The sequence below is a fragment of the Clupea harengus genome, unplaced genomic scaffold (genome assembly GCF_900700415.2).
Source record: "Clupea harengus unplaced genomic scaffold, Ch_v2.0.2, whole genome shotgun sequence".
NCBI classification, from domain to species: Eukaryota; Metazoa; Chordata; class Actinopteri; order Clupeiformes; family Clupeidae; genus Clupea; species Clupea harengus.
This window is the reverse complement of record NW_024880479.1, coordinates 397-24913: the sequence shown is the minus strand read 5'-3', so window position 1 is coordinate 24913 and position 24517 is coordinate 397. Positions and strand designations below refer to the sequence as shown.

Here is a 24517-nt window from a genome sequence, read left to right as displayed (position 1 = left end):
AAAGCAAACGCCTCTTAATCAGTCAAAAACATGTTGCCTCTGTGAATCTGTCAATGAGAGCACAGTATGCATGGGCGGATTTGGGATTTTTTTTTTCTCTCTGAATCAGTGTACTAATATGATTTGAGCTACCCACGTAAAGAACTGTGGGTATGGCAGTTAATCTTTTCATGGCAAAAGGGTGATCTATGGTCTTTGGGCAAAGGTATTGTGGTTCTTTCTGTAGTTATATGTAGGATATGATGCAGGCTCAAGCTTAACACCATTACTATTTTCTATTTATTTTCATTTACCTTTATCTTTCTTAAAGTCATTCTCTGGGAAGGGGGGTACTGTAATATAGTAAACTCTACAAAAGACTCTGATTTGATAACCTGTCTTATTACTTTGTCTTATTGCTTTGTATAAATATGAAGCAGCTCTGGACTGTAAAATGTCTGATATATCTGCTGTTACTGGAACTTGTATTTCGGTCGAATACCTTACAGTCCGTAATGCCTTGCACAGTTTGAACACATCTCTTGGAGGAGGCTGAGGGGAGATGCTGAGCAGGGAGGTTTGGGAGTGAAACACACCTGCTCACAAAATCAACATGATCCCCCCCTCCCCTCCCCTCCCCTCTACAACACAAGGCAGCACCTTTGGTCCTGTATAAACACTTCGACCAGATTTATTGATCAGACACACTGTAAAAATAAAACAATACTAGACCTGTATTACAAAAGCAACAATTCATCGAATATACAGTACTGTGTAAAAGTTTTAGGCAGGTGTGAAAAAAATGCTGTAAACTAAGAATGCTTTCAAAAATGGAAGTGTTAACAGTTTATTTTCATCAATTAATAAAATGCAGTGAATGAACAGAAGATAAATCTAAATCAAATCAATATTTGGTGTGACCACCCTTTGCCTTCAAAACAGCATCAATTCTTCTAGGTACACTTGCACACAGTTTTTGAAGGAACTCGGCTGGTAGGTTGTTCTAAACATCTTGGAGAACTAACCACAGATCTTCTGTGGATTTAGGGTTCCTCAAATCCTTCTGTCTCTTCATGTAATCCCAGACGGACTCGATGATTTACAGCATTTTTTTTTCACTTTTACCTTTGCATCAAAATAATGTAAATGTAAGTGCCAGTTGCAAAATGCACTGTCATATTGCATGACCAATTTGTACACTGTGGTGTCACAGCTATTTACCTCAGATAATTGTATGCACCAATCTTCATGTAATCCCAGACAGACTCAATGATTTACAGCATTTTTTCACACCTGCCTAAAACTTTTGCACAGTACTGTATATGTGATACTTGACTAGATCGAAAGGAAATGGATCTGCGGAGGATCAGACTCACGAGTGGTCAATTAATCTCAGTCTGTGCAGTGAGTCTTTATCCACTCCGGTGTTTGACCTCGTTAAAGCTTATACGCATGTAGTGCCAAATATATGTATTTATATATTTAAATATATATTTACTGCCATCTAAATTGCCTTTATGTACAGTACAGTCTTTGGGCTGGTTCGCCAGCTTTAGAAAAGTGGACAGGTATTGACAGCTTGTGCGAGGGTGACCACAAAAAGGAGTACTTTCTGGTTGTCCACCTGTGATTACTTCAGAAGCAACAGGAGGTGTCAATCATGAGCATGACATCGATGCCGTACGTCTCCAGTATGTCCACTAGGAACTTGTGATCGGCCTTGGGGTCCAGGCCCATCCTCTGCATGTGCTGCTCGGTCAGGGCGCGGTCCACACTGGACGCCACCTCCAGAAGAGTCTGGAAAATCTTAGTGTTCAGCTCAGAGAAAAACCTGCATGATAAATTTAGAAAAAGTTTAAATAAAAAATTAAAAAAAGTGTGCAAACAGAAGAAGAAAGAAAAAAAAACAGAAGCCTGTTCCTAATGATGAGTAAATTGCATACATGCTGTATTTTCTGTATCATACTTACAAAATGAAGAGCTCTTCTTCAGTGTAGCTGGAGTCACCCACCAGCCTCTTCCTGGAAGACATATGATTTATAAATCAGGACACTCAGAAGTAAAAGCAGTAAAAGTGTTGACTCATGCCAAGGGTCCAAATGTCTGGTGCACATACTTCCCAGGTCTTTCAAGGCAAAGACATATGAATATGTCCTAGACAAGTTGTCTACTGTGATTGTGACGAGCAAAAATTACTACTGCAGGGCATCATACCTCTTTTCCTGGAATTTATTGTACTTCTCTCGGTCAGAACCGGTGAGCCGAAGCAGTGGCTGCAAGCTCTCCCTGTGTGTCTGCACGGTCTGATTGTCCACGTACACATCAAAGAGGTGCTTCTTCTCCTCGAAAATCCTTTCGGTTGTACCTTGACATCAAGTGGACAGCTACAACAGTTAGCATGTACAATATTCAAAACTTTTAAGAAATAATGGATATTTCCAGCATTCTTACAAGCCACATATGACAGCTCTGTCTCCAGGGTGTGTATGTCGGTCACATTCACATAAAAGAAAGGGCGAAACGGAGGCAGTCCTTTGCCGACACCAGGTAAAGGCACTCTGGCCAATGCCAGGCAACTGTACACTGCAGGGGAAACAAAGAGGACTTCACATCTTAACACAATATATTACATCAGAATAATCATGTAATCCATTTGGGGGAGGGTCCGTTTTTCTGTTCATTGGCCTTTGGTATCGTCTATATTACAGCGTCTGACTTGTGTGAAGGCTGTAGTGCTAACTGGGTGACTATGTGACCTCAGGACTCCTGAGCTGCATATAAGTATATTTATTAGACAAACAACAATTGCAATCGGGCTCACTCCCAGCACAAGGCTGAAAGTGAAGCAATATTAAACACATCGCGCAAGGTTTATATAGACAGAAGTTTAGCGTTCAGCAGGGATAACCATGTGGTGGATTTCTGACGTCCGAGGCAAGGATGGAAGTTTTGCACAAGGTCGGAAGAAGCACAGTTCGACCCTTCTTATCACCTCTGGTCTAAACATGCTCTTGTACATATGCAGACTAAGTGGCACCTAATAATCTAAGTTACACACATCCAGAAACACAGAAAAGCCATGTTCCTGCTTACATAAGTACATGATTCATATAAGGTAATTAATAATACAAGGCACTTGATTATTATATTCTTAAGTCATTAACAGTGTTTGGAAATGATCTCCATCACTATGCTAGCGGTCTCTCCTCACCCCTGTAGCACACCACTCCCACGGGAGGTGGGGAGAAGATCAGAATGCGTCTCCTCAGCAGAGCAAACTTCCACAGCACCATGACCTGTTCTCCAAAGAACTGCACGAACTGAGACACGCATCCAGCCGGGTGAGAGACCTTCAAAGACAGACACACATCCATCCATCAGATCCCCCATTTTCTGAATGCTTGATCCACATTTCTCAATGCTGTGAGCCATTTGATATATGTTAGTGTCATTTTTAAGGAAGACCATTTTGTCAGTGTGATCAAGTATCCTACAAAACTGCTTCAGATTGCTACCTTAATTTCAGGACTCATGAAGTGTTTGGGAGTTGACACGGCAGCAACCATGTTGTTCCATGTTGTTCTGGCAGGAAGCAAACCTTTCCTCTGCTCAAAGAAAGCCTCCAAAGCAGAGTACTGGCCAGGACACCTCAACTGGTCCCTGCATCCACAAAGCCAATAAAATACAGACTCCATCCAACAAACAAACTGGTTGCTAAAAAATGTAGGATCTACTGCCAGATTATGCAAAAGGGGCAGGTAAATCCACCATCCTGGCTGACAACCCATGAAACTAATCTGGAATTACTTTAATCTGAGTATTGTGTTAATCACATGCTAATAGCATTTCCTTTAACCGGTTTGCCGTGAGAGGTTGAGCTTTGTGCAAATGATTGAAGCACCCTGAAGACTGGGACTAGGCACTGGGAAATAGCGGTAACGGTATCTTGTGACAGTGACCTCGTTGTGGCCAAGGACAAACACAAGTCACTTGGCACAGCGTATCTCCTGTGAAAACAGCAAACAAAGCCATGCTGACAGAGGTCAGACAGCATGAACTGTGGAAAACAAACCACACAGGCCCCCGTGCTGCAAAAGAGTCCATTTTCTTCCAGGAAATTTAAATGAAAAATTTGGCTGACGCAGTTACAGTGCATTGATAAAAGAGTATAAATACCTAAAATAACTTCGTCACGTGTAGGAATAGTCTTATTTAGTAATGCCTCCTTCTAGAGTAATCCAATATTTCATGCCCCATTTCCACATTCTCACAGCTGAGATACAGGAGAACCGTTGTTTACATTGTTTATGCTGACCCCTGCTCTGGGGACACTGAAATCTTGCCATTGGCACTGCAACCACCCTATGCATCCCGCTGAGCTACAGCTAAATACTGTCTCGTCAATTACCCAATTATTACTGGTGAAATGAAATGGGGGACAAAACAATGAGTTCAGTAAAAAAAGTAAAGGGTAAAATTGGCATATAAAACATGAAGCTTGAGTGATCAAACAAACAGAGCGGAGATAATGTGCAATACAAGTACATTTAGAGCCTTCTCACCTGACCTGGTTTTCCAAGAATGCCATGTGGTGGTAGAGTGTTGTATAGGAAGGAGACAGGATGCCCACAGACTTCATCCGTGCCCCCCTCTCCAGTTCACTCTCCACAGGCAGATTGGCAAAACATGCCAGGCCAAAGTAAGAGTCCTTCCGGAAATATCTGATAATGAGAACAAGCAAACGAGAGAAAAAAAACAATGTGTAGAGACACTTGAGGACCATCTCATCTAGATGTGAACTGCAAACAAGCATTTCAAAACTCACACAAAGTCACTGGCAATTCTGTGGGAGCCACTGGCCATGGACTTGAACTCAACTCCATCTAGGTTAAAATCTTGTGGGAGGCACCATTCCAACATATTACCTAAAATTGCAAAAGAAGTGTGCTATAAAGTGTGTATTTAGAAGTATTTTTTTAATTATTAAACTTCAGCACTGTTGGGTCCACTTAAATGCAATAATCTTCTGACAGGTAGACACAGACGTGTTATCCGTTAAAAAGTTGTAAACAAGGACGAGGAAGGATCTCACTGGTGTTTGTTCATAACCTGCTTTTCCCTCATCTTGGACAAACTGGTTATTTTGTTCGACGTTAAAAGGTAAACAAAAAGGTAACTGCTCCAATACGCTCACCTAAGCAAACATTTGAGAAACATGGATGTTCATCGAGGATAGAATTTCAGATAACGTATTCCAATTCTGAACCTAAAAATAAATGTATTGAACTGCCGAGACACAGTTATCCGTTTTGATCGTTTAATCATATGTTTCAGTAGTTAAATAATGAATAATGCGCCTCTACCCTCATTAAGCATTAATAGTGCATGACGTGTTTGATAGCCTGCAGACTGCAACTCGTGATACCAAGTCACTCGGGGCCCAGAAGGCAAATCTCCAGATCCCCCTTCTACCTCTTATGCTACTGTTCTATACTGGGACTCTGGGAAGATTTGGTAAATTATACTTCTGATATACTTTCATTCCTTCGCAATAGTTTTTCATTCCCTCATATAATTTTATTTTAGGGTTCTCTTCCAGCATATTTGCGCATAGGCTACTAAAGTCGATGTTTTGCATGGGGTGAAAAATAAAACCTCTTGCGTTGGAAACGCACTATGCTATTGTGAGGGAGCGCCAAACTTTGCAAAAAACAAAGCAACCCCTGTCTTTAGAGGGTCCAGAGTCACACACACATTACACACGCGCCTTCATATAGGTATACCTAAAGTAAAAAAGAAAATCACTTTGCTATATGACAGAGCGTTTCTGAAAAGTAGCTTACTGGAACAGCTTTTCGTAACTCATGTTACACATATCAGAACAGGAACAGTTGGCAAATTCCAACACAGACCCCCCTCGGGATAAGTCTTATGGTCTACCAGGTGCACGCATTGCCTACTCGTGATGCCTAATCCCAGCCCTTTGCTTGTTCCAACCTATCATCTATGTTGTTTCAAAATCAAATGGAAGTGCGTGTGAATGAAAGGGATGTTTGATTTATTTCTAAGTGTATAGGCTACACCGGAGATTGGTGATTCAATTTTTTATAATAATGGTATGGCATTTTGCGCAAAAAGTAACTCACCCGATCTTGTATCAAATGTCACCACAAACACGGCAATAACTTGGTCCTGCTGTCTGCGATTCCATTCTACGTCTCTTCGTTTTGCCATATACTGCCTTCCTTGCAGTTTATCAACATCATTTGGCAAGACCCACAAACTTGCAACCTTATCCGTTAGGACACCTGTGTCTGAGCTGGTTAGTTCGCCGGGCGCAGTCTCTCCAGGACCTGAACTCCATCCTGTACCGGGCACAGTGCTACCAAGTGCCCTGCTACTTACTGTGGTTGCTCGGGGACATTTTTCGTTAACTTCGGTTGCCAAGGAGGGCTCCTCCACAGCTGCAACCTCCTCCCAGTCGAGGAGCGCTGATCGGTCAGACTGCTTTGCCATAACTAGTCTCTTTAAATTTTAATTTCTACCAATTTCTACGGTAGAGAACGACGACGTGTGCATAGCGCAAGCAAAACATAGCATTGGCTAAGATCTACACCCTAGGTTTAACCGTTTGTTGTCAGTCACCGTTATTCCCATATTTCAGCACTAAAGTGAGCTACTTTGGAATGGCAAATGTTGACACAGGCCAGATAAGCCTTACTTCCGTCCTGTAGGGGCATATAATTACCGCGGGGGTCGCGTCATCGAAATGGCAACGCCCCTTTTGGGGGCCAAACAAATGGCTTCGATTGACTTAAAACTGATGTCAATGGCCCTACGACTTACGGCTTTATCATGTCACTTATACATAGGTAAACCTACACCTTAATTCACCCACATATGAATTTACATCACTTAAAATGTCAATAAGATCGTATTTTCGACAAGATCAGATAGATATATTACACTGAAGATGTATTAAAGCCTACCAAATAGCCACTCATTTAAAGTGTAAGTGGTTTTTTTAAAGCTGTAAACTAAATGGTATGACTGAACTGTGATAAAAACACATCAATGCTGGTGTTATTATAGACAAAATTCCCATTTTTAAGAAAATGGCTCAACACGCTGGTACATATCCACGTAATAAAATGGGTGGCCCACCTCCCCAGCTCTTGCCCACTTTTTGTAATTTTTCAAAATTATGCAGTGGGTGGAGTTAGGTTCAGAGCTGGGGGTAAACCTACATTTCAAAGGGTGCAATGGTTAATGGTAGGACCTGAGAGAAACAATCACTAACTAAAGGTAACACATTTTAATGGGTGTTTGTTCAGAAATTAGGTCTATCTTACACGTGATGGTGTAGGCCAATTATTTTTGTTTTCTTTTAAGCCTAATATGAAACTACACTTTATGGGTGGGCTGATATATGCAATAAAAACGAATTAGATATGAGCATTTTCAGATAACATTAAAGTCATTTCATTAAAATTCAGAAGAATTAAACACACTGATCAATGTTTGTTTTACATTAAGTGTAATTTCACTGTGGCATTACATCTTCTGTTGAATTTCTACAGACTCACAAAAAGTCTCTATTGATGTCCATTTTTAAGGTGATGGAGTGTGGGGTGGAAAACTATGGGCTACTTCCGACTGAGTGCCAGGGCTCCGTAGGCCACCATTCCCATTACAGCCACCAGGGCGGCACTGCCATAGAAGAGTGTGGAGAGCTCAAAGCCAGAAGAGGGAGGGACAGTCGGCTCAGGTTCTTGTGTCACAGGAACCTCTTTGGCGTCGAAGGACTCCTCTACAGCCAGAGGAGCTAGAGCAGGCTCCGCCAACGGATCTTTTTGGACCTCCACTGGGGGCGCTAAAGAGAATGAAGGAATGGGAAGCTCCTTTCTGGATTCTTTGACTTCTTCTTGTGATTCTTTGTGTGCCTTTCTTGGCGGCTGTTCCTCTAGCCTGGGAAGTGATGGAGGTACCTCTATGAGTGGTTGGAATTCTGGATCTACAAGGACTGGTGGCGCAGGGACAGGGAGAGGAGCAAGCACGGGTGGTTCTGGGATTGCAGGTGGGGGCGTTGAACTGAGAAGAGGCCAGAGAACTTCCTCTGGTTCGTCCTGGAGCTCAGGCTCCTCCACAGACATGAGTAGCTCCATAGTATTTGGCGCCTTCAGCCCAGAGACATCCAGACACTGCTCCACCCTGAGCTCCGCCAGCTCTCTCTCTGTACCCAGCACGCTCATCATGCTACTCTGGAGCTCCTCCACCTCCTCAGCCACCTCCACGTCCCTCAGAGATCTGGCCTCCGCCTGCCGCTCTGCCTCCTCCAGAAGCTCTGCCTCCTCCCGCTCCAGGTGGACAATGTCCGAGGTGGAGGAGTGGTTCTCACTGCGCTCCTCAGCCAGTAGCAAAGCCTCGTTGGCCTCCAGGCTTTTGGCGTCCTCCGGGTCTAGTGTGCCCACGGTGGCCCATGATGAAGCCAGGCTATCTGTCTGCCAGGAGCTGGGGTAGCTGACCTCTTCTGGGCTCAGGGGGACTGTAGTCTTGCTGAGTTGCCCCAGTTGCCCCTCCCCTGACGGGGTGGCAGCGCTTTGACCCTCCATTGTAAAGGATGGCGCCCCTTGGGCCTCTCCCTCCAGACTCAGCAAAAAGCCCTGTAGACATAGAAGGGGGAAAAAAGACTTTGACAAGCCAATACTACTAGCTTCATGCTAATTTCATGCATTGTCTTTTCATATTAACTAGCTATTTAAATCATGTTACACATATCCTTGAATGTCACCTCAGTCAACATCTTCAGTGTTATCCTGTTTAAACATTCACTTCTATCTATAGGCATGTGTCCACATAGCTGGCTATATATACATATCTATCTGTCCCCGTGCAGTGGAAGCTATTTTGGAAATTTCACATGACATGACGCACCCGGACGTGGTCTGGACAGATTAGCACAACCGGGGTCTCTCCCTTATAGCCACCATAGTGCGGAAAACACTTAACAGTGTGGCACAATGGAACACTGAGTTGTGTGGTCAGTATAGCTTTAAAATAGCATGTTCCACACGCTGAGGGAGATAGAGAGAAAGTCTCTCAGCTGTCTCCTGTGACGGTTACAGTGAAACCAAGTAAAACTTGAACTTTCGAACAAGCACGTAAGATGACACTTGCAGATCGGAGGTCACACAGTTGTGAATGGAAAATGAGCCTCGGCTTCCCAACATACATTCTATAAGCACGTTCTCTGCATCTGTAATGCAGTGGGTAAATATATTCCACAGTTGATCTGCATGACGTCGTAGCATTATCAGCGCGCTTCGGTTTGCCGTCCCTTTTCACAGTTCCACTAACATGCCAGCAGCACAGGGAGGAGGTATCTGCTGATTCTGTTAAACCACATAATCTAATTTTAGATGGTCAACAATCGAAGGCTAGGTCAGAGTAGTGCATTTCATCTGCACTGGGTAACCATAGGTCAGTTCCAAAAGGTGTCCAATTACTCAGCAGAAAAAGTTAAGTATGATCTTAAGACTTAACTGGAGCTTTGATTTCAGCTGGGAGCAAACCATGTTTGCAGTTCACAGGACAACATAATCACTGTCCTATTCTGCTGTCACAATTGCAGGACTACGAGAGAAGGCCAAACTGGCAAATTACCAAGACTTTGTGAATGAGGAGTTGGGTCACTACAAAAACATGTGCCCTGTTGAGTTTGGTATCCAGACCAGTTCTCATTCTGCATTAATGCAATGCCTAGGATCTCATACACTTCTGCGGAAAATTGGAAAGAGTGGAATGAAACAAACTGTTCTGTATATTAAACACAAATTACTTCGATCCAGACTGCCCCCTGTACTCAATCAGATTCAGACCCTAAAATCTGATTATCCAATTATCACTCTCTGTGTGTTCTCTGTGAGTAACAGGATTGACAATTACCACTTAATGGCGGAATTATGTCATCTGCATTAATCTGACCAAAGTATATGTGGGTTGGTCAGGTTCCAGTTCTTCTGGCAGTCAGGCATAGTTTTCATTGCAATGCTCAGACTGACGGCAACTAGAGGTCAGTCTGAATGTTAAACAGAGTGGAGAGACTGAGTAATGGGAGAATTTACAGTCTGAGTCAACACACTGAGTGCTCTGGCAGACAGGCTTGGGACACGGGTTTGCAGGCAATGCTGCCAAATTAACCGTACTTTGTAATCTAGGCCTAATCCTTTCCCTGATTGCATTAACTGTAGGCTACCATCAAAAACAACAAGCAGAAGACTGGGCAAGTAGATGGATGCTTGCTGTTCAAGAACAAGTAGGATTTGGCATGTTTTCTTGATAATTCATTAAAAACTCCTCACAGTCAGAGGATCTGGAGAGCAGAGAGGGCCTCAAGCCTATCTCTTTCCCCACACAAGGGGAACACTTAATCTCAGTTTTATCGGCCAGCATAACTAGACCACTTCCCCATGCCCCTATAAACACACACCACACGCACAGTCTATTTCGTCCCTGAGCTTTCTAGATGTGTAGAATACAGCCCGCAATAGTTCTGTTTCAACAAGCTCGGTGAGATCATAACAATCCTACCTGTTTTCCCCTGGAGGCTGTAGAGAGTGTAACGCAGCACAGGAGTATCTCGCAGAAGGAAGAGACACACGGCTAAGCAGAGCGGAGAGGACGTGAGAGAAGCGAGAGAGAGAGAGAGAGAAGGAGAGAGAGAGAGAGAGAGAGAGAGAGAGAGTTCCAGCATGCTGTACTGACCAACTGCTGCACTGGAATGTCTCTGATGTCACTCCTCGCTATTTCACTTGCAGAAGCACATTTCCCCCTGTTCAAAACCATCTATGAACCAAACTCAAGTGGAAATGTTGCACACTCTTCGGCACTTTCTTTATCACATATTCAGTTGTGGAAGTCAGCGGGTTGTCATGCCGATTAAAAACAAAATGACAACCTTACCCAGTGCCATCTAGTGGCAAAATACAGGTGTGCACAAACTGTAAAGAGAATTGACACATTTTAAAACATCATGTGTTATGTTAAATTTGTATTATTGAATTTAAAATGTGCATCACTGTGGTATTTTACTGATCCACGTGTTGGGAGACTATTTTTATGTACCATATTTTTATTTGATACACAATAGTTTAATAGATAGCAAAATATATGTGGTCTGTATTGTAGTAATCACCATCTCCCGTTCCATTTGTTTCCACTCTGATGCTAAACGCACTGATCTCCTATTGGTTTTTCAAACAGGAAGTACATGTCATGTGACAGTAGTCGTCTACTTGACTTAGTATCAGCTGATCTGTCCTGGACGTATTCGTGATTCAATACTGCGGGATTTGTCCCTTGAATAGCACGGCAAATATATCCGCAGATTGAGTGTTTCGCCCAAGATCTACCCCAGGCAGTTGGTGTTTTGCATTTTTGAACCGTTTTAATTCTCCAGGAATTTTACACTATCCACCAAGAACCATGGCGCTAAGCGATGCAGATGTCCAGAAACAGGTAGGAAGCTAGCTCGCTAACGTTAACGTTAGCCAGCGATGGCTAGGAACGTCATTAGATGCATTTAACCTTCAGGAAAGGATGCTTGAAAGCTCAGTCCAATTATCGTGCAGCGTCTGATATGTTAATTGATGCCAGCAAAATGTTGTATCAAACAAGAGGTTAAAATACCTCTATCTTACGTGAATACTATCTTGAGTGTGAATGTAGCGGTTAGTGTTTCGTTTAGACACTGTAACGCCCAGTACCTAGCCAGTACGCTATGCCAGTAGTTGTCAGTGGGCCTTCAATCACGATTAGTTAATGTGTAATGTTACTTGGTGTATTTACCCTTCACTCCTCAGGTAAAGCTACATCAAATATGATCTTGGCCATTATTGCTTCACGGCCCTTCTGAAAAGTCACATGACGCTGATCATGGGGTGGCTGCAAAATATGGCATAGTTTTTCTCTTCCTTTTGGTGAATTTGAATGAATGCATCTATGTCAGAATTCCAGCAGTTATAGAAAATAAAATAAATAATCAGGAATTCTGTTCCTCATATCAAAATTAACCTTATATTTAGCCTAACCCTTTTTTTTAGTGGGCATAGTTGCACTGTCTAGATGACGAAGTCATAAGACAGGCACATACTACACGTTAGTGAAAGTTGAGAGAGGTAATTGTATGGTTTGGTATGACAGAGTTCACACTCATGTGCTAATGTGCAGCTTAAATATGTCTCACTCCAGGTATTTGAAGACATTCTAAGACCATGTTTGATTAATGTTAAAAATAATGTAACACATTTTAAGCAAGGGAACTAGTACTTCATCATTAATATATTTTATTTCATCACAAAGTAGGGTGTTTGATGGCAGATTTTGATTGTCTCTTCTTCTCCTCAAATAGATCAAGCACATGATGGCCTTCATTGAGCAGGAGGCCAATGAAAAGGCAGAGGAAATTGATGCCAAGGTTAAAATCATTTGTTCCTTTTACAGCAACACTCATTCATGATTCATCTTTCACACAACTACTAGTAGAGGCACCCCTATATCCATATGTTGTATGGCAGTTGCACAAAAAAGTTTTTATCAAACTTAAGAGAAACGCTTTTCATGAAATATTCTTCATCACTCAGCTTGTCCCAAAATCTGTTGTGTTCAATCATTTTGACAGTTAGCACCCATTTGATTATGTCAAGAAATAATGTATAATTTGCAATCTGCAAGAAAACACGCTGTCTCACACACCACTGTCCCCCTCTGCAGGCTGAGGAAGAGTTCAACATCGAGAAGGGTCGCCTGGTGCAGACGCAGCGTCTGAAGATAATGGAATACTACGAGAAGAAGGAGAAGCAAATCGAGCAGCAGAAGAAAATGTGAGTCACACACAGATCCCCTTATCCAACACACACACACACACACCAAGACAACTAGCCTGACTACAGCCAGCACCACCAGTCAGCCCTCGTGCCTTCCCTTACAACAGATGGAATTTCCCACCAGGCCTGAACTATAGTGGATGACTTCCTATTTGTCACACTTAGACAGTTGTGTAGCCAGTTGAGCCTCTGTGTAGAATGACAGACATTTTCCCACTTTCTCACCAACAGTCAGATGTCTAACCTGATGAATCAGGCTCGTCTCAAGGTTCTGAAGGCTCGGGATGACATGATTTCAGTAGGTGTCTGTCATACTACATCTGTGTTTAATAACTTTGTCATGGTAAAGTTGTTCTGATAAGTGTGTGTGTGTGTGTGTGTGTGTGTGTGTGTGTGTGTAGGACTTGTTGAATGAGGCTCGTCAGCGACTTGCTAATGTGGCTAAAGACCCTGCCAGATACCCAGCACTGATGGAGGGACTCATGCTGCAGGTGAGAACCCACTATGTTGTACTTGAGTATAGGAGAGCGCTATGAAAATACAGTTTTATAATATAATTTAAATGTGTCTTGACCTGTGAATTCATAGATATAGCATAACAACATGTGTTGTGTTGAGCATCAAGTAGTCCTTTAATTTGTACCTTATATTGTGTGTGTGTGTGTAAACAAAAAACAAAAAAAAGATAATGTCTTTGTTTTCTGTATCTTATCAGGGCTTCTACCAGCTGCTGGAGACCAAAGTGACCCTCCGGTGCCGTAAGCAGGACCTGGCTGTGGTACAGGTAAGTGTTATTGGTAGTCACATCACTGTGGCTCTAAATACCCATCAGAAACCCAGTCGAATATTTCACTATATGTGGCCAAAGAAGGGGGCGTTTCAGTGGTCAAGTGATCATACACTGTCTTACAGATATGTAGAAGCTGTTCTCCAGATTTGAAATTAGTACCTGGAGTGAAAAATAATTGATTTGCTGATTTGTTTGTTCTCAGGCTGCTGTACAGAAAGACATCCCAATCTTCAAAGATGCAGTGAAGAATAACATTGAGGTCCGCATTGATCAGGATAAATGTCTCTCTTCGGACATGTAAGGGATTCACTATGTCATAATTGTCTGTCTTAATATACTGTTATTTTGTTGCAGTCCAGGTAATTGTGTGTGTGTGTGTGTGTGTCCTCACAGCTCTGGAGGTATTGAAATCTACAATGGAGATGGGAAAATCAAAGTCTCCAACACCCTGGAGAGCAGGCTTGATCTTATGGCCCAGCAGGTAAAGTGTAGGACTGGCTGTGGAATCTAAACACTTTATGAACTCGTTTTAGACATCGTTAGGCTAGGTTGTACCATACATGCACTAAGCTTTGTTATGCGATACTGATTTTACTTGAAACTTTTAGATGAAGGAAAAAGGATAGTGTTTTATTTCCTATAGCTCAACTGAGAATGGAAATGGAATGATTTACTCTGTTGTAGCTGTAGAAATTGTAGAATGTCCATGCAGCTCTTTCTTCTGTACAATGTCAGTGGCTACATCACTGAACCTCTGGATGTATGACTATAAAAGTGGTTTCCTCTCTCTTTCAGATGATGCCCGAGATCAGGGTGACCCTCTTTGGCGCCAACCCGAACCGGAAGTTCATGGATTAATGGATGACACTGCCCCAGAAGCAGAGCAAATGGCTGCAAAACAAGGGCAACGAGTCCAGTATTTGGTGTTGTGTTGTTTTGGTTTTTTATTTTGATTGTGTGAACGGTCTCATCCTCATGTCTGTCTGTGTGTGTGTGTATATAAATGTCGATGTTCCTTATGAAACAGAAGAAAGACCAAATGTGTTTTTTAGTGCTACGTCCACTATTTTTGTTGTGGTCTGTCCATTATTGCTCAGTGATGCTTACGTTTATACAACACACCAGTCCCATGGACAGTAACCATTACCTGACAACTCACTGCACCTTCTGGTATTCCTGAAGCCCAGTGTTTTGATTTGTCATGTTAAAACGAATGCGGTGTAAACCCTTTTTTGTCCTTTCCTAAGCCACATACACTTGGCATTTGAGCAGGGCATAGAACCATACAACAGGTCTTTGGCAAGGGAAATAAGAACCATATGACGAAGAGGAACTGATTCTCCAGCATTGGTTTCCTGATTTCAGCATAGATAGTATTTGCATCCTCAAAGCATTGTGCAGACTGTGTTCAGTGACGACGAGGTGCAATGTAGATTGTAAAGTAGGTTACTTCTGTGCTATGGAGATTAGCTGAACAGCATTACATCCATTTTCTTGGTCAGATTTTAAAATGCTTTAACTGCACACTTAACTGAGTCTTCAGTCAAACTGAATGATTCTGTCATTCTCTGTAACACAAGGTATGTGCTGTGTCTCAGAATTGGGTATGCATATTCATATATTTAAGGCTGTGATGTTGTTTTATTGGTCTGAATGCTTCCAACTGGAAAGGATATATTGATGTTCAAGAAATATATATAATTATGAAAAATAACCAATGTTTTGTGTCTTGTTACTAGCACTAGTAGTTGTGTTTGTCAGCCGCACCGACACATTTCCACAGTTCTGGGTAGGCCTGTTTAGAAAATGCCCATCTTATTTTCCCAAAACTGAGTCGTTTGTGGTCCAACAGTGGTCACAAATGCTCGATTGTTATAACATTCTTCATGGAACAGTCTCTGGCCAGTGGAAGAATTCAGCTGACAGATGACCGCTAAAATGGGGGAATGAATTGTCTAGACACACGATCATTGTTAGCCAGCCAGTCCAATAAAAGCCTACCATGGAGCCTACTGTGTGCTAAGTGATAGATTTGGTCATTCTGTACATTTTGAGGCAGGAAGAATATAAAAGGGAGCACATTTAAGTAGCAGCAGCCATTGAGACATTTTACTTACTGGACACAAAAAGAATATAAGTGCGGGTGCTTATACATGATGCCTCACTGAATTTTACCACTCATTCAGTCTTCACCTGGAGATCCTTCGAGATACATCATGTGGTAATGGTAAGGTTATTTTTCTGTACATCGACAATTGTAATTCTGTCATACTCTGTAGTTCTAATATCTGCTGGCGGTATATGTAAAAAAAAAAATATATATATATCTGAAGTTTGTGGTTTTCCTCTCTGTATTTAGATGTGGTTTGCCATTGACTAATTCGTACTACCTTTGGATGGGTTTCAAGTCATTGGAACTCGAGCACGATGCAATTGTACACAATAGAACACAACTGTGTGTGACCTTATAGCAACGAATGATCATTTGGGGAAAAGATCTATAGGAAATTATTAGTCAGCATATTGAACAGATACAATTTTTCTGATATGGTGCTGTGTAAAGTATGTTCTACGGAGTGGGGTTTGGGTTATCCCGAAATGTGTATTATCTTTAAATCAAACATGATACAAGGCTTTTGCCCACTAGCGGAGCTTCAGTGGGTGCCGTGGGTAAATTCTGGAGTCAGCAGTGTTGGCTAGTATAATCACTTTGCAATATATGTTCAACAAGCTGTGTTAAGCACAGTTTCCAGTGTATTCAATCAAAGATTTTAATCGATACTCCCTTCTACTACACAATACTGTCATGACTGCCTGCAGAGGGAGAAAAACACCGCACTATGTCCTTGGACCTGTAAACAAACAATGAAAGCTTAAGTTCCACACCGTTCTCCTTTCGTGAAATGTGCAGAAGTCTGGAGATGGGTGAGCTCTCCACGGGTCAGGTTTTAGACTTTCATACAGCCAATTACACAAATCTTTACAAAATGTATCTCACAATTCCTGCAAATAGCGCACAGGCATAACGTTACTTCAGTCGCTTATTAAAATCTTGCGTGCCACCGTGGGCGAGGAGCGGCTGTCGCAACTTGAGATACTTTTATCAATACAGAATGCTCTGTAAAAAATCTATTTGGATAATGTGGTCAAAACGTTTGAGGAAATGAAATAAGCTCAAATAGATGGATTAATGTTGTCTCAGAATGATAGCACGGTCACTTCGAATGTGAAATCAAATAAAGAATTACAGCCTATTTCTAAAAATCCATCAAAAAGTTGTATGTCTACATTTGTATAATTAATTGTACAATGTATTGGCATTTAATGCCAAATGTATTTCTATAATTAATATGTTATAAATAATATATATATATATATATTCAATATTTTTTGTGTCTTTACTTTTATCGTATTTGGATGATGATGGCTATGGCCTGCGTGTGCGGTAGCATAGATCGTGTGTTTATTGTGTTTGCAAAAAATAAAGAAAACAAACACGCACTAACAAATGGACAAAATAAATCATAAAAATAATGATTTAATAGCCTATATTTCACTGACTTTGAATTAGTGGATAATTTAATTAATTTCCCACCAAACAAATACTCTAGGCACTAGCCTAAACTACGAATTAATTAGGACAACCGCGGTCATTACACCCATCGGTGGGAAAGGTACGTACTTGCTCTTCCACAAATGTATAATTTTTCAGGTTTTTCCTATTGCATGATGTGTATGTGTCCTAATACTCTGTATTTCTGAACTGTTTAGATCATTGGACAACATGGCCCACAGAATCCATAGCTCTTGGCTTACACTCTTCTCCATGATGGCCTTTGCCTTCATTAACCTCTGCAGTGGTGCCCCCAATCCACATCAAAGGGAGATGCTGAAGCGACAGGAGGCCTCCAGGCAGACAGGGGGCAGTGTGACTCTGACTCCGAGGGAGCTGCAGCTGAGCGCATATCTGCACAAATTGAAGGTGAAGGAGATGGCATCTGTTCCATTCCCTCCTTCCATGCATTACTTCAAGGCACGGCCATTCATTCAGCAGAGTGCTATCTTTAAACTTCTTCGGAAAATGCCAAAAGGTATATAGGTACGCCATTATGTCACCCATCACCCAGGTGTTCTGTCAGTGCCCATCCGATATAAGATGGATGGGAAACAACTACTGTTTGATGGCTGTTGTGTTGTTTTCATGTTCTCTGTACTGTCATGATGCCATGATTACTCTTCCAAGGTCCTTAATCTTAATTTTTGCCACCATGTCACTTCACTGCATTTGTGTTTTTTTGGCACAAGTGAAGAGTATTTAAAACATCTGCATCAGCATCCTTAAATTTGTGTGCTTACATTTGAAAGTGTTTTTGGTTAGAAACATCTGGCGCAGTAAAGTGAAACGTGACTGTTGGCTGTTTGTAAATATCAGGCGCAGCGCTCCACGTGCACAGCTCGGTCCTGGCCAGCGCCGAGTGGCTGGTGAGGAATGTCACCTATAGGCCCCATTGTTACATCTGCTTCGCGTGGGGCGGCTCAGTGCGGTTCCTGTTCTCAGACGGGCAGCCCTACCCACGCTGGGAGTGCCTATACTGGCAGCTGCTGGAGAGCCTGAGAGCCGGCATGGCCAACCCTGACGAGTTTGACAACAGGTTCTGAATGAAGGGATGAATGAATGAGGAGATGGATGGACGGATGAATTGATTTGATTGATGAATGAATGAATGGATAAGTGAATGAATGAATGAATGGATAAGTGAATGAATGAATGAATGAATGAATGAATGAATGAATGAATGAAAAGAGGTGTGGTTCAGAAACCGCCCCAAAGTGCATGCAAATGAAATATTGTGATGACCTACCTTTCCATTGTGGAGACTTACATGTCATGTTCATGTTGAGTGGTTTGTTATTCTCTAGCCTGGTCCGCAACCTCACCCTCTTTACTGAGGACCCAGAGGCAGCGTACCCAAGTCAGGAATCTGTGTGGGCGAGGTTTGATGATGCTTTCCTTGCCATCTCTGGACTGGTCACCTATGCACCTGTGTTTAGAGACTACCTTTACCAAAGCCTAGAAGAATTCTATGGAGACAATGTTATGTATCTTGAGATTAGGAGTGGTTTGTCAAAGGTAAGTGCATTTGCCATGCAAGTGTGTAGATAGCCTTTGCATTTAAACCCTCTTTAGCAAATGGTGTTTAATCAGAAAAACTGTTAATGCAGTGCAACTTGATTTGCAGACTTATGAGCTTGATGGCAGCATCCATGACAAAGTTTGGTCCCTAAAAGCCTATCAGGATGTGAGTGCAAAGTTTTCAGCCGAACATCCAGACTTCCTGGGCATACGGATCATACTATCTAGCCACAGGTCAGGTTTAAAAATAGGTTTATATAAATATAAATCTATAAATAAAATGAATTAAATCTAACATTAGTCTATGCACATCAAACTAATAGAGACAATGTAAATGGTATAGTGGGTTGACTGATATGATAAAGTCATATTTTATTATCTGATTACAGGATTCAGAGTGTATCTATGATCAAGGCTGCTGTCATGGACGCTATTGAAATGCAAAAGAATTTCCCAGAACTCATTGCAGGCTTTGATTTGGTGAGGGGCACCACCACTGATGAAATATTAATTAATTATTCATGCAGGTGTATTATAATTATACATCTTCATGTATTTAAACCAAAAGACATGACTATCTGATTCACACGGTACAACAGGTGGGAAGGGAGGATGATGGAAGGCCTCTCTGGTACTTCAGGGAGGCACTGTCTCTCCCTGCTGATCTTGGAGTCAATCTACCCTACTATTTCCATGCAGGAGAGACTGGTGAGTTAGGGTTCATGTTCAAATACCTTTTTACTTTTAGGAGATTTTATCTGAGATATATTGGTCCAACAATCCACCACCACTTGGCACGTGGTTGTGAACCATATATGCTTATACTGTATGTGTGTGTGTGTGTGTGAAGACTTGGAGGGCACAGATGTGGATGCCAACTTGTTAGATGCCCTGCTGTTCAACTCTAGTCGGATTGGGCATGGTTATGCACTGCCTCACCATCCTCTGGTCAAAGAGCTTTCCAGAAAGAAAGGTGTGGCTGTGGAAGTATGTCCCATATCCAACCAGGTAAGGAGGTTCGTTCATTTAAAAAATTCATTCATTTGAATTTTGGCACAGTTATAAATTTGCCTCCCATTTAAGAACAGGTGCTAAAGCTTGTCTCAGATATGCGGAATCACCCTGCTGCAGTTCTTATGACCGAAGGTCATCCAGTCGTCATCAGCTCTGATGACCCCACTCTGTTTGGGACCAGTGGACTCTCCTATGACTTCTACGAGGCCTTTGTTGGGATTGGCGGTTTGAGTGCTAACTTGGGCACCCTAAAAGAACTAGCTATGAACTCAATCAAGTAAGCATTTCAGAGAGTTTACCTGTGAGCTGTAGTTTTGTAGTCGTGGAATGAAAGATGAGACACATAGACCTAACCTAACTTCTTGCTTGTTTGGCAGGTACAGCTCCCTGTCCCCAGTGTTAAAGAAGGCATTGTTGGACATGTGGCAGAAGAAGTGGGACAAATTTATCTCTGATCAATGCCAATAAAGACCCATATCTGCTATGATCCTCTGTCTTTCAAAAACCTCTTCATGATCTTTTTTGTAATGAAAAGCAGAAGACAGACTTTCACATTAAAATATTACAGTAGTGTTTACTTCCATTATATAATTTATACAGATGATAGCTTATTACTTTTTTGATAAAATAATGTAAATAAATATCTTACATTCATTCCATTCGTAGGTGTTTTACCTTTTCATACCCCCTCTGCTCTTGCTTTGACAAGATATTATGAGATAGTGGTTTGTAACCTGAATATTTGTCAGGACAGTAGCTGTCTATAAATACCTGCAGAGGACATTTCTATTATTTAGTCTTAAAAGTCTTTGAATACATTTTTAATCCTCCAGTGCTGACCACTGCATTTCTGCATGACGAGTTTGGCATCATTTACCTCCAAACATCTCTTTGTCTGTCTGTTCTGTATGGCAGACCCCTGTGTGGCAAAGAAACACACATCACCAAAACCAAACTTATGTTGCATCTTGCTCATGGATGTCTCATATATTTCTTTCATAAGACTAATAGAACTAGTAAGAAAACTAATATTTTCAGGCTTATTGAGAGCCTCACCTGTTTGAAGTCCCAGTACACAGTAAGACCCATTTGGTTGGCCTTATCGCAATCATGTAGCTGTGGAAGTTCTCCTGAGCCCAGGTCCACTAGACAGCGGTTGGTTTGGTCCTTGTGGAAATGGATTTCTCCAATATATATCTCACCACTAGAGCTATAGTAACAAGCCTGTAACAAGAGATATTTGAGATGTTGTTTGAAGAAGTCTCTTCAGTGCATCTGTTAACATATTGAAAATATATGCTGAGCTGGCCAATACCTGAGAGGTGTAACCATGACAGCCATATAAGATGGGAGTGTGTCCTGGCACGTCGCCTTGATCCACACATGCATTTGTGTTGATGTCATTCTGCAACTGACATCAAGTCCAGTTTTTACAATAGGTCCAATAGCCTTTCCTTTAAATATCAGCCTTAACTGTATGTAGTTGTATATACTGTTATAACTGTTAGTCTCAACTTTGTACGAAAGTCAAACTTTCAATGTAAGAAATTATGCTATACTTACAATTCCATAGCCAAGAATGTTCAGTTCAAGAATGTTCGGCTCTAAGTTGGTATAGACATTGTCGAGGTACCACTGGAAAGGCTTACACTTCAGTTTCTCCCTCAGCTTTTTTCTTTCAGACACATCACCAATATCTATGCCATGGTCCTACAGAGACAAACAAGCATACAGGAAGTGCAGCAAAATGCTAAATTGACTAATTTCTTAGTATTTTTCTTCCATAAAACAAACAGGAAAGATGCATGGGTATCATTAAATATTGTCCCATTTTCCCCTATGCGAGTCATTTAAAAAAAAAAAAATCACACACCAGACCAAGTCCTCCCTTGTTTTGTTCACCTTGAGAGGGAGATTCCAGGCGATGTTGACATTGTGCTTGTACTCGTCCATCCACACCTCAGCCACCCGGAGAGCGTTTCTCTGCATTACGTATTTCAACTCTGGCATGTAAGGTTTGTGTGCTCTCTCCAAGTGTGCAATCTTGGAACAGGGAATCACCTCAATGCTACCACCACACAGCCACACCTGAAACCAGTCATTCCCACGAGAAGAGTTCAGAACCCTCAGCCTCAGAGTGTATTGTCTTTGTTGTCACAGAATATCTTTATTCATATGCTGAAACTTACTCTGATCCCGAATTCAACATTTTCTCCACCATAGATTTTCATGCCAGGATCCAGTGCTCCAATCTCCCCAAAGAAATAACGATCTGCCACCAGTATCCCCATAACGGATGGACTCCTGTCAATCAGTTTCAGAAATTATACATACACTTTAACCAGTTTACACCTTATGATGGAAGAATTGGTGAATGAATCATTGAAACTGGGATGAAAGTACATTGTGACCCCTATTTTGAGGACAATAACGGCTGGCGGAAACAGACAATTCCAAAACCCAGGCGTGTTATCTGAACTCCGGCGATGAAATTAATTCATATGGGCGTGGCAAAGCGTTGCAAGGAAGCAGGTGCAAATCTGTGTTATGAGTTAATTCAATTAATTTATCTCAGATATCCTCAATGTAAACACATATCTTGGCAGGCTTTTAAAAAGTATAACGTTTTTCAAAGGTTAAACCCCTTGAAAGTCTTGAGCGTCTGGGAAGATGTAGGCCTAGTCTAATTTGTCTGACCTGAATAAATTGCTCAGTCAGCAGTAAACCAATGTCATCCATGTTATAAATACGCAATAATTATCTTGTTATTTGATTTCACATACTGTATGCTAATTAGACTAAGGCAGAAAATGAAATGCCGTGTGACACCAGCGCATTTTCAGAAAAATATCTATTTTCTTGGCCGCGATGGAATGCGAAGATTGCATTCGGGTGGGTCGAGGTGTTCAAATTCATCAACATAACATACAGGTTCTGTGTCTGCACCTATTAAAAGCAAAAACGGTGCCTGATTGAAATTTGAGGGAGTCACCCAAATGTTGGATGCCTCATAATGTTGCAGTAGAACTCGGCGTTGACAGTCTGACTCTGGGGGACGCGCAAATTACGTCAACTGTGGCGTGCTGGCATTTGGGGGCTCCATCATGAACAGCAACCATGCACATGTACGCGTTAGAATGCCTTGATCCAATGGATGGCGGAGGAGGAGTCTGGCGCATGGGGTTGTGTTGATACCAGAGACGTTATAGCATGCTAACATTAGATAGGAGACTCAGACACCTCGCAAATCCGATCAGACGTATTTTTCAGTTACAATAAAGGGGTTTTTACATTGTACAGTGTCTATTTCTCGGTAACTTTTAAAAAATCTAAGCAAAAAAAAAGTCAAACAAACAACCTTTAGGTACAAATACGACCAAAAACGCGATCTGATTGGCTAGTGCCTGCGCCTGTCAGTTATGCATGAAAGGCAATTTGATTTTTCAACTCTTGCTGCAAGGAAGGCATGAAACGCAACGCAACGGAACCCAACGGAGCTGTCATGTCCGGGCGCCAAAAGGGGTCTATACCAACCCGGACATTACGTAACCCGGACGCCTCTTGGCTATCAGTCAGATCCCATTCACACGTTTGCGTCCAAATGCGTTGATCCGTTAAGGGCGACGATCCCCATCGTCATCCTTTGCCGAACTGAAGGGAGCCACAATTCAGTTCAGCAAAGGATGACGACACCCCATTCAAAGTGAATTGGGATTCGTCGCCCTTAACCGAGCAACGCATTCTGACGCAACCGTGTGAATGGGCCGTCACAGAGTCTCAAGAGTCGTTCGAAAGCCATCAGCTACTTTTTAGTCGCTTAATATTGTCGCACAATGGAGGAATTGCTCATCGCTAACGATATGCTAACGGCTAAACCTACCGAACCCTGTTGAAACGTGCTTACTTACAGGAGACCGGCAGCCAATATTAAGCAACTAAAAAGTAGCTGATGGCTTTCGAACAACTCTTGACACTATCTGACTGATAGCCAAAAAGTGTCCGGGTTACGTAGTGTCCGTTTAGGCACAATATTAGGTGACTAAAAAGTAGCTGATGACTTCTGAACGACTCTTGGGGCTCTCTGACTGTTAGCCAAAAAGTGCCCGGACACTATGTAACTGACTGTATCAGTCAGAGAGTCTCAAGAGTCGTTCAAAAGCCCACAGCTACTTTTTAGTCGCTTAATATTGTGCCTTAACTATGAAGTATTCCGTTTATATAGCTACACCTGCCTGCCGGTATCCTGTAAGTTAGCAAATTGCAACAGGTTTCGCCGCTAGCATCTCGTTAGTGATTAGCAATTGTTCGCCGCTAGCATCTCGTTAGCGATTAGCAATTCATCCGATGAGCTCTGTAGTTAAAGGTGGTGCAAACAATTCCCTGTTTTGTGAAAATGTAATTGTGGGTGCCGTCAGATATGTCTAATAATCACAACACATTAAGGACTTTCTTAAAGCAACACAAAGGAGGAATTGCTAATCGCTAACAAGATGCTAGCGGCGAAACCTGTTGAAATTTCATTACTTTGATACTATAACAAACTAGCGAGTCAACAACTTTCCTAACACAGTCAAACATCAAGCACATGGTTGTTTTGCTCGGTTTATTACAGGTAAAATACAGGCAAGCTGGTCTCAGGTAGCAAAGTATAATGCGAGATGCTCTGGGGTAAATCACGTTATTGAGGTATTTAATGGAGCTTCCAAAAAAGTTTCC

At 41.9% G+C, this 24517-nt stretch overlaps 5 protein-coding genes across 8 annotated transcripts; 2 read left to right on the top strand and 3 right to left on the bottom strand.

Moving 5' to 3' along the window:
* Positions 1-1037: 1037 nt before the first annotated feature.
* LOC122132240 (DENN domain-containing protein 11-like) lies at positions 1038-6732 on the bottom strand. Its single transcript, XM_042707072.1, has 9 exons — positions 6126-6732; positions 4805-4904; positions 4542-4700; positions 3495-3639; positions 3191-3329; positions 2431-2562; positions 2194-2344; positions 1950-2000; positions 1038-1810 (listed from the first exon to the last, which is right to left on the bottom strand). The coding sequence occupies exons 1-9, from the start codon at positions 6493-6495 to the stop codon at positions 1615-1617; spliced, it is 1443 nt and encodes a 480-aa protein (XP_042563006.1). The 5' UTR covers positions 6496-6732; the 3' UTR covers positions 1038-1614.
* Positions 6733-7435: 703 nt separating this feature from the next.
* Positions 7436-10913, bottom strand: LOC122132241 (bcl-2-like protein 13). 2 transcript variants are annotated; one of them, XM_042707073.1, is made up of 2 exons: positions 10744-10913; positions 7436-8642 (listed from the first exon to the last, which is right to left on the bottom strand). In XM_042707073.1, the coding sequence occupies exons 1-2, from the start codon at positions 10822-10824 to the stop codon at positions 7626-7628; spliced, it is 1098 nt and encodes a 365-aa protein (XP_042563007.1). In that variant the 5' UTR covers positions 10825-10913; the 3' UTR covers positions 7436-7625. The 2 variants fall into 2 exon arrangements, with proteins under 2 accessions (XP_042563007.1, XP_042563008.1); XM_042707074.1 differs by lacking the exon at positions 10744-10913 and adding an exon at positions 10570-10694.
* A 354-nt stretch (positions 10914-11267) lies between these two features.
* atp6v1e1b (ATPase H+ transporting V1 subunit E1b) lies at positions 11268-15367 on the top strand. The gene is made up of 9 exons (XM_042707075.1): positions 11268-11496; positions 12389-12454; positions 12751-12860; positions 13095-13161; positions 13265-13354; positions 13579-13647; positions 13856-13950; positions 14047-14134; positions 14449-15367. Exons 1-9 carry the CDS (start codon positions 11464-11466, stop codon positions 14509-14511), a joined length of 681 nt encoding a protein of 226 aa, XP_042563009.1. The 5' UTR covers positions 11268-11463; the 3' UTR covers positions 14512-15367.
* A 111-nt stretch (positions 15368-15478) lies between these two features.
* On the top strand, positions 15479-20455 carry ada2b (adenosine deaminase 2b). 3 transcript variants are annotated; one of them, XM_042707071.1, is made up of 10 exons: positions 15479-15880; positions 17512-17635; positions 18086-18305; positions 18574-18784; positions 18894-19021; positions 19177-19267; positions 19387-19495; positions 19638-19795; positions 19876-20078; positions 20179-20455. In XM_042707071.1, the coding sequence occupies exons 1-10, from the start codon at positions 15878-15880 to the stop codon at positions 20267-20269; spliced, it is 1338 nt and encodes a 445-aa protein (XP_042563005.1). In that variant the 5' UTR covers positions 15479-15877; the 3' UTR covers positions 20270-20455. The 3 variants fall into 3 exon arrangements, with proteins under 3 accessions (XP_042563005.1, XP_042563004.1, XP_042563003.1); XM_042707070.1 differs by having other exon boundaries at positions 17512-17744; XM_042707069.1 differs by having other exon boundaries at positions 17425-17744.
* A 392-nt stretch (positions 20456-20847) lies between these two features.
* On the bottom strand, positions 20848-22255 carry LOC122132243 (probable polypeptide N-acetylgalactosaminyltransferase 8). The gene is made up of 4 exons (XM_042707076.1): positions 21991-22255; positions 21704-21889; positions 21365-21511; positions 20848-21212 (listed from the first exon to the last, which is right to left on the bottom strand). The coding sequence occupies exons 1-4, from the start codon at positions 22090-22092 to the stop codon at positions 21012-21014; spliced, it is 636 nt and encodes a 211-aa protein (XP_042563010.1). The 5' UTR covers positions 22093-22255; the 3' UTR covers positions 20848-21011.
* Between the last annotated feature and the right edge of the window lie 2262 nt (positions 22256-24517).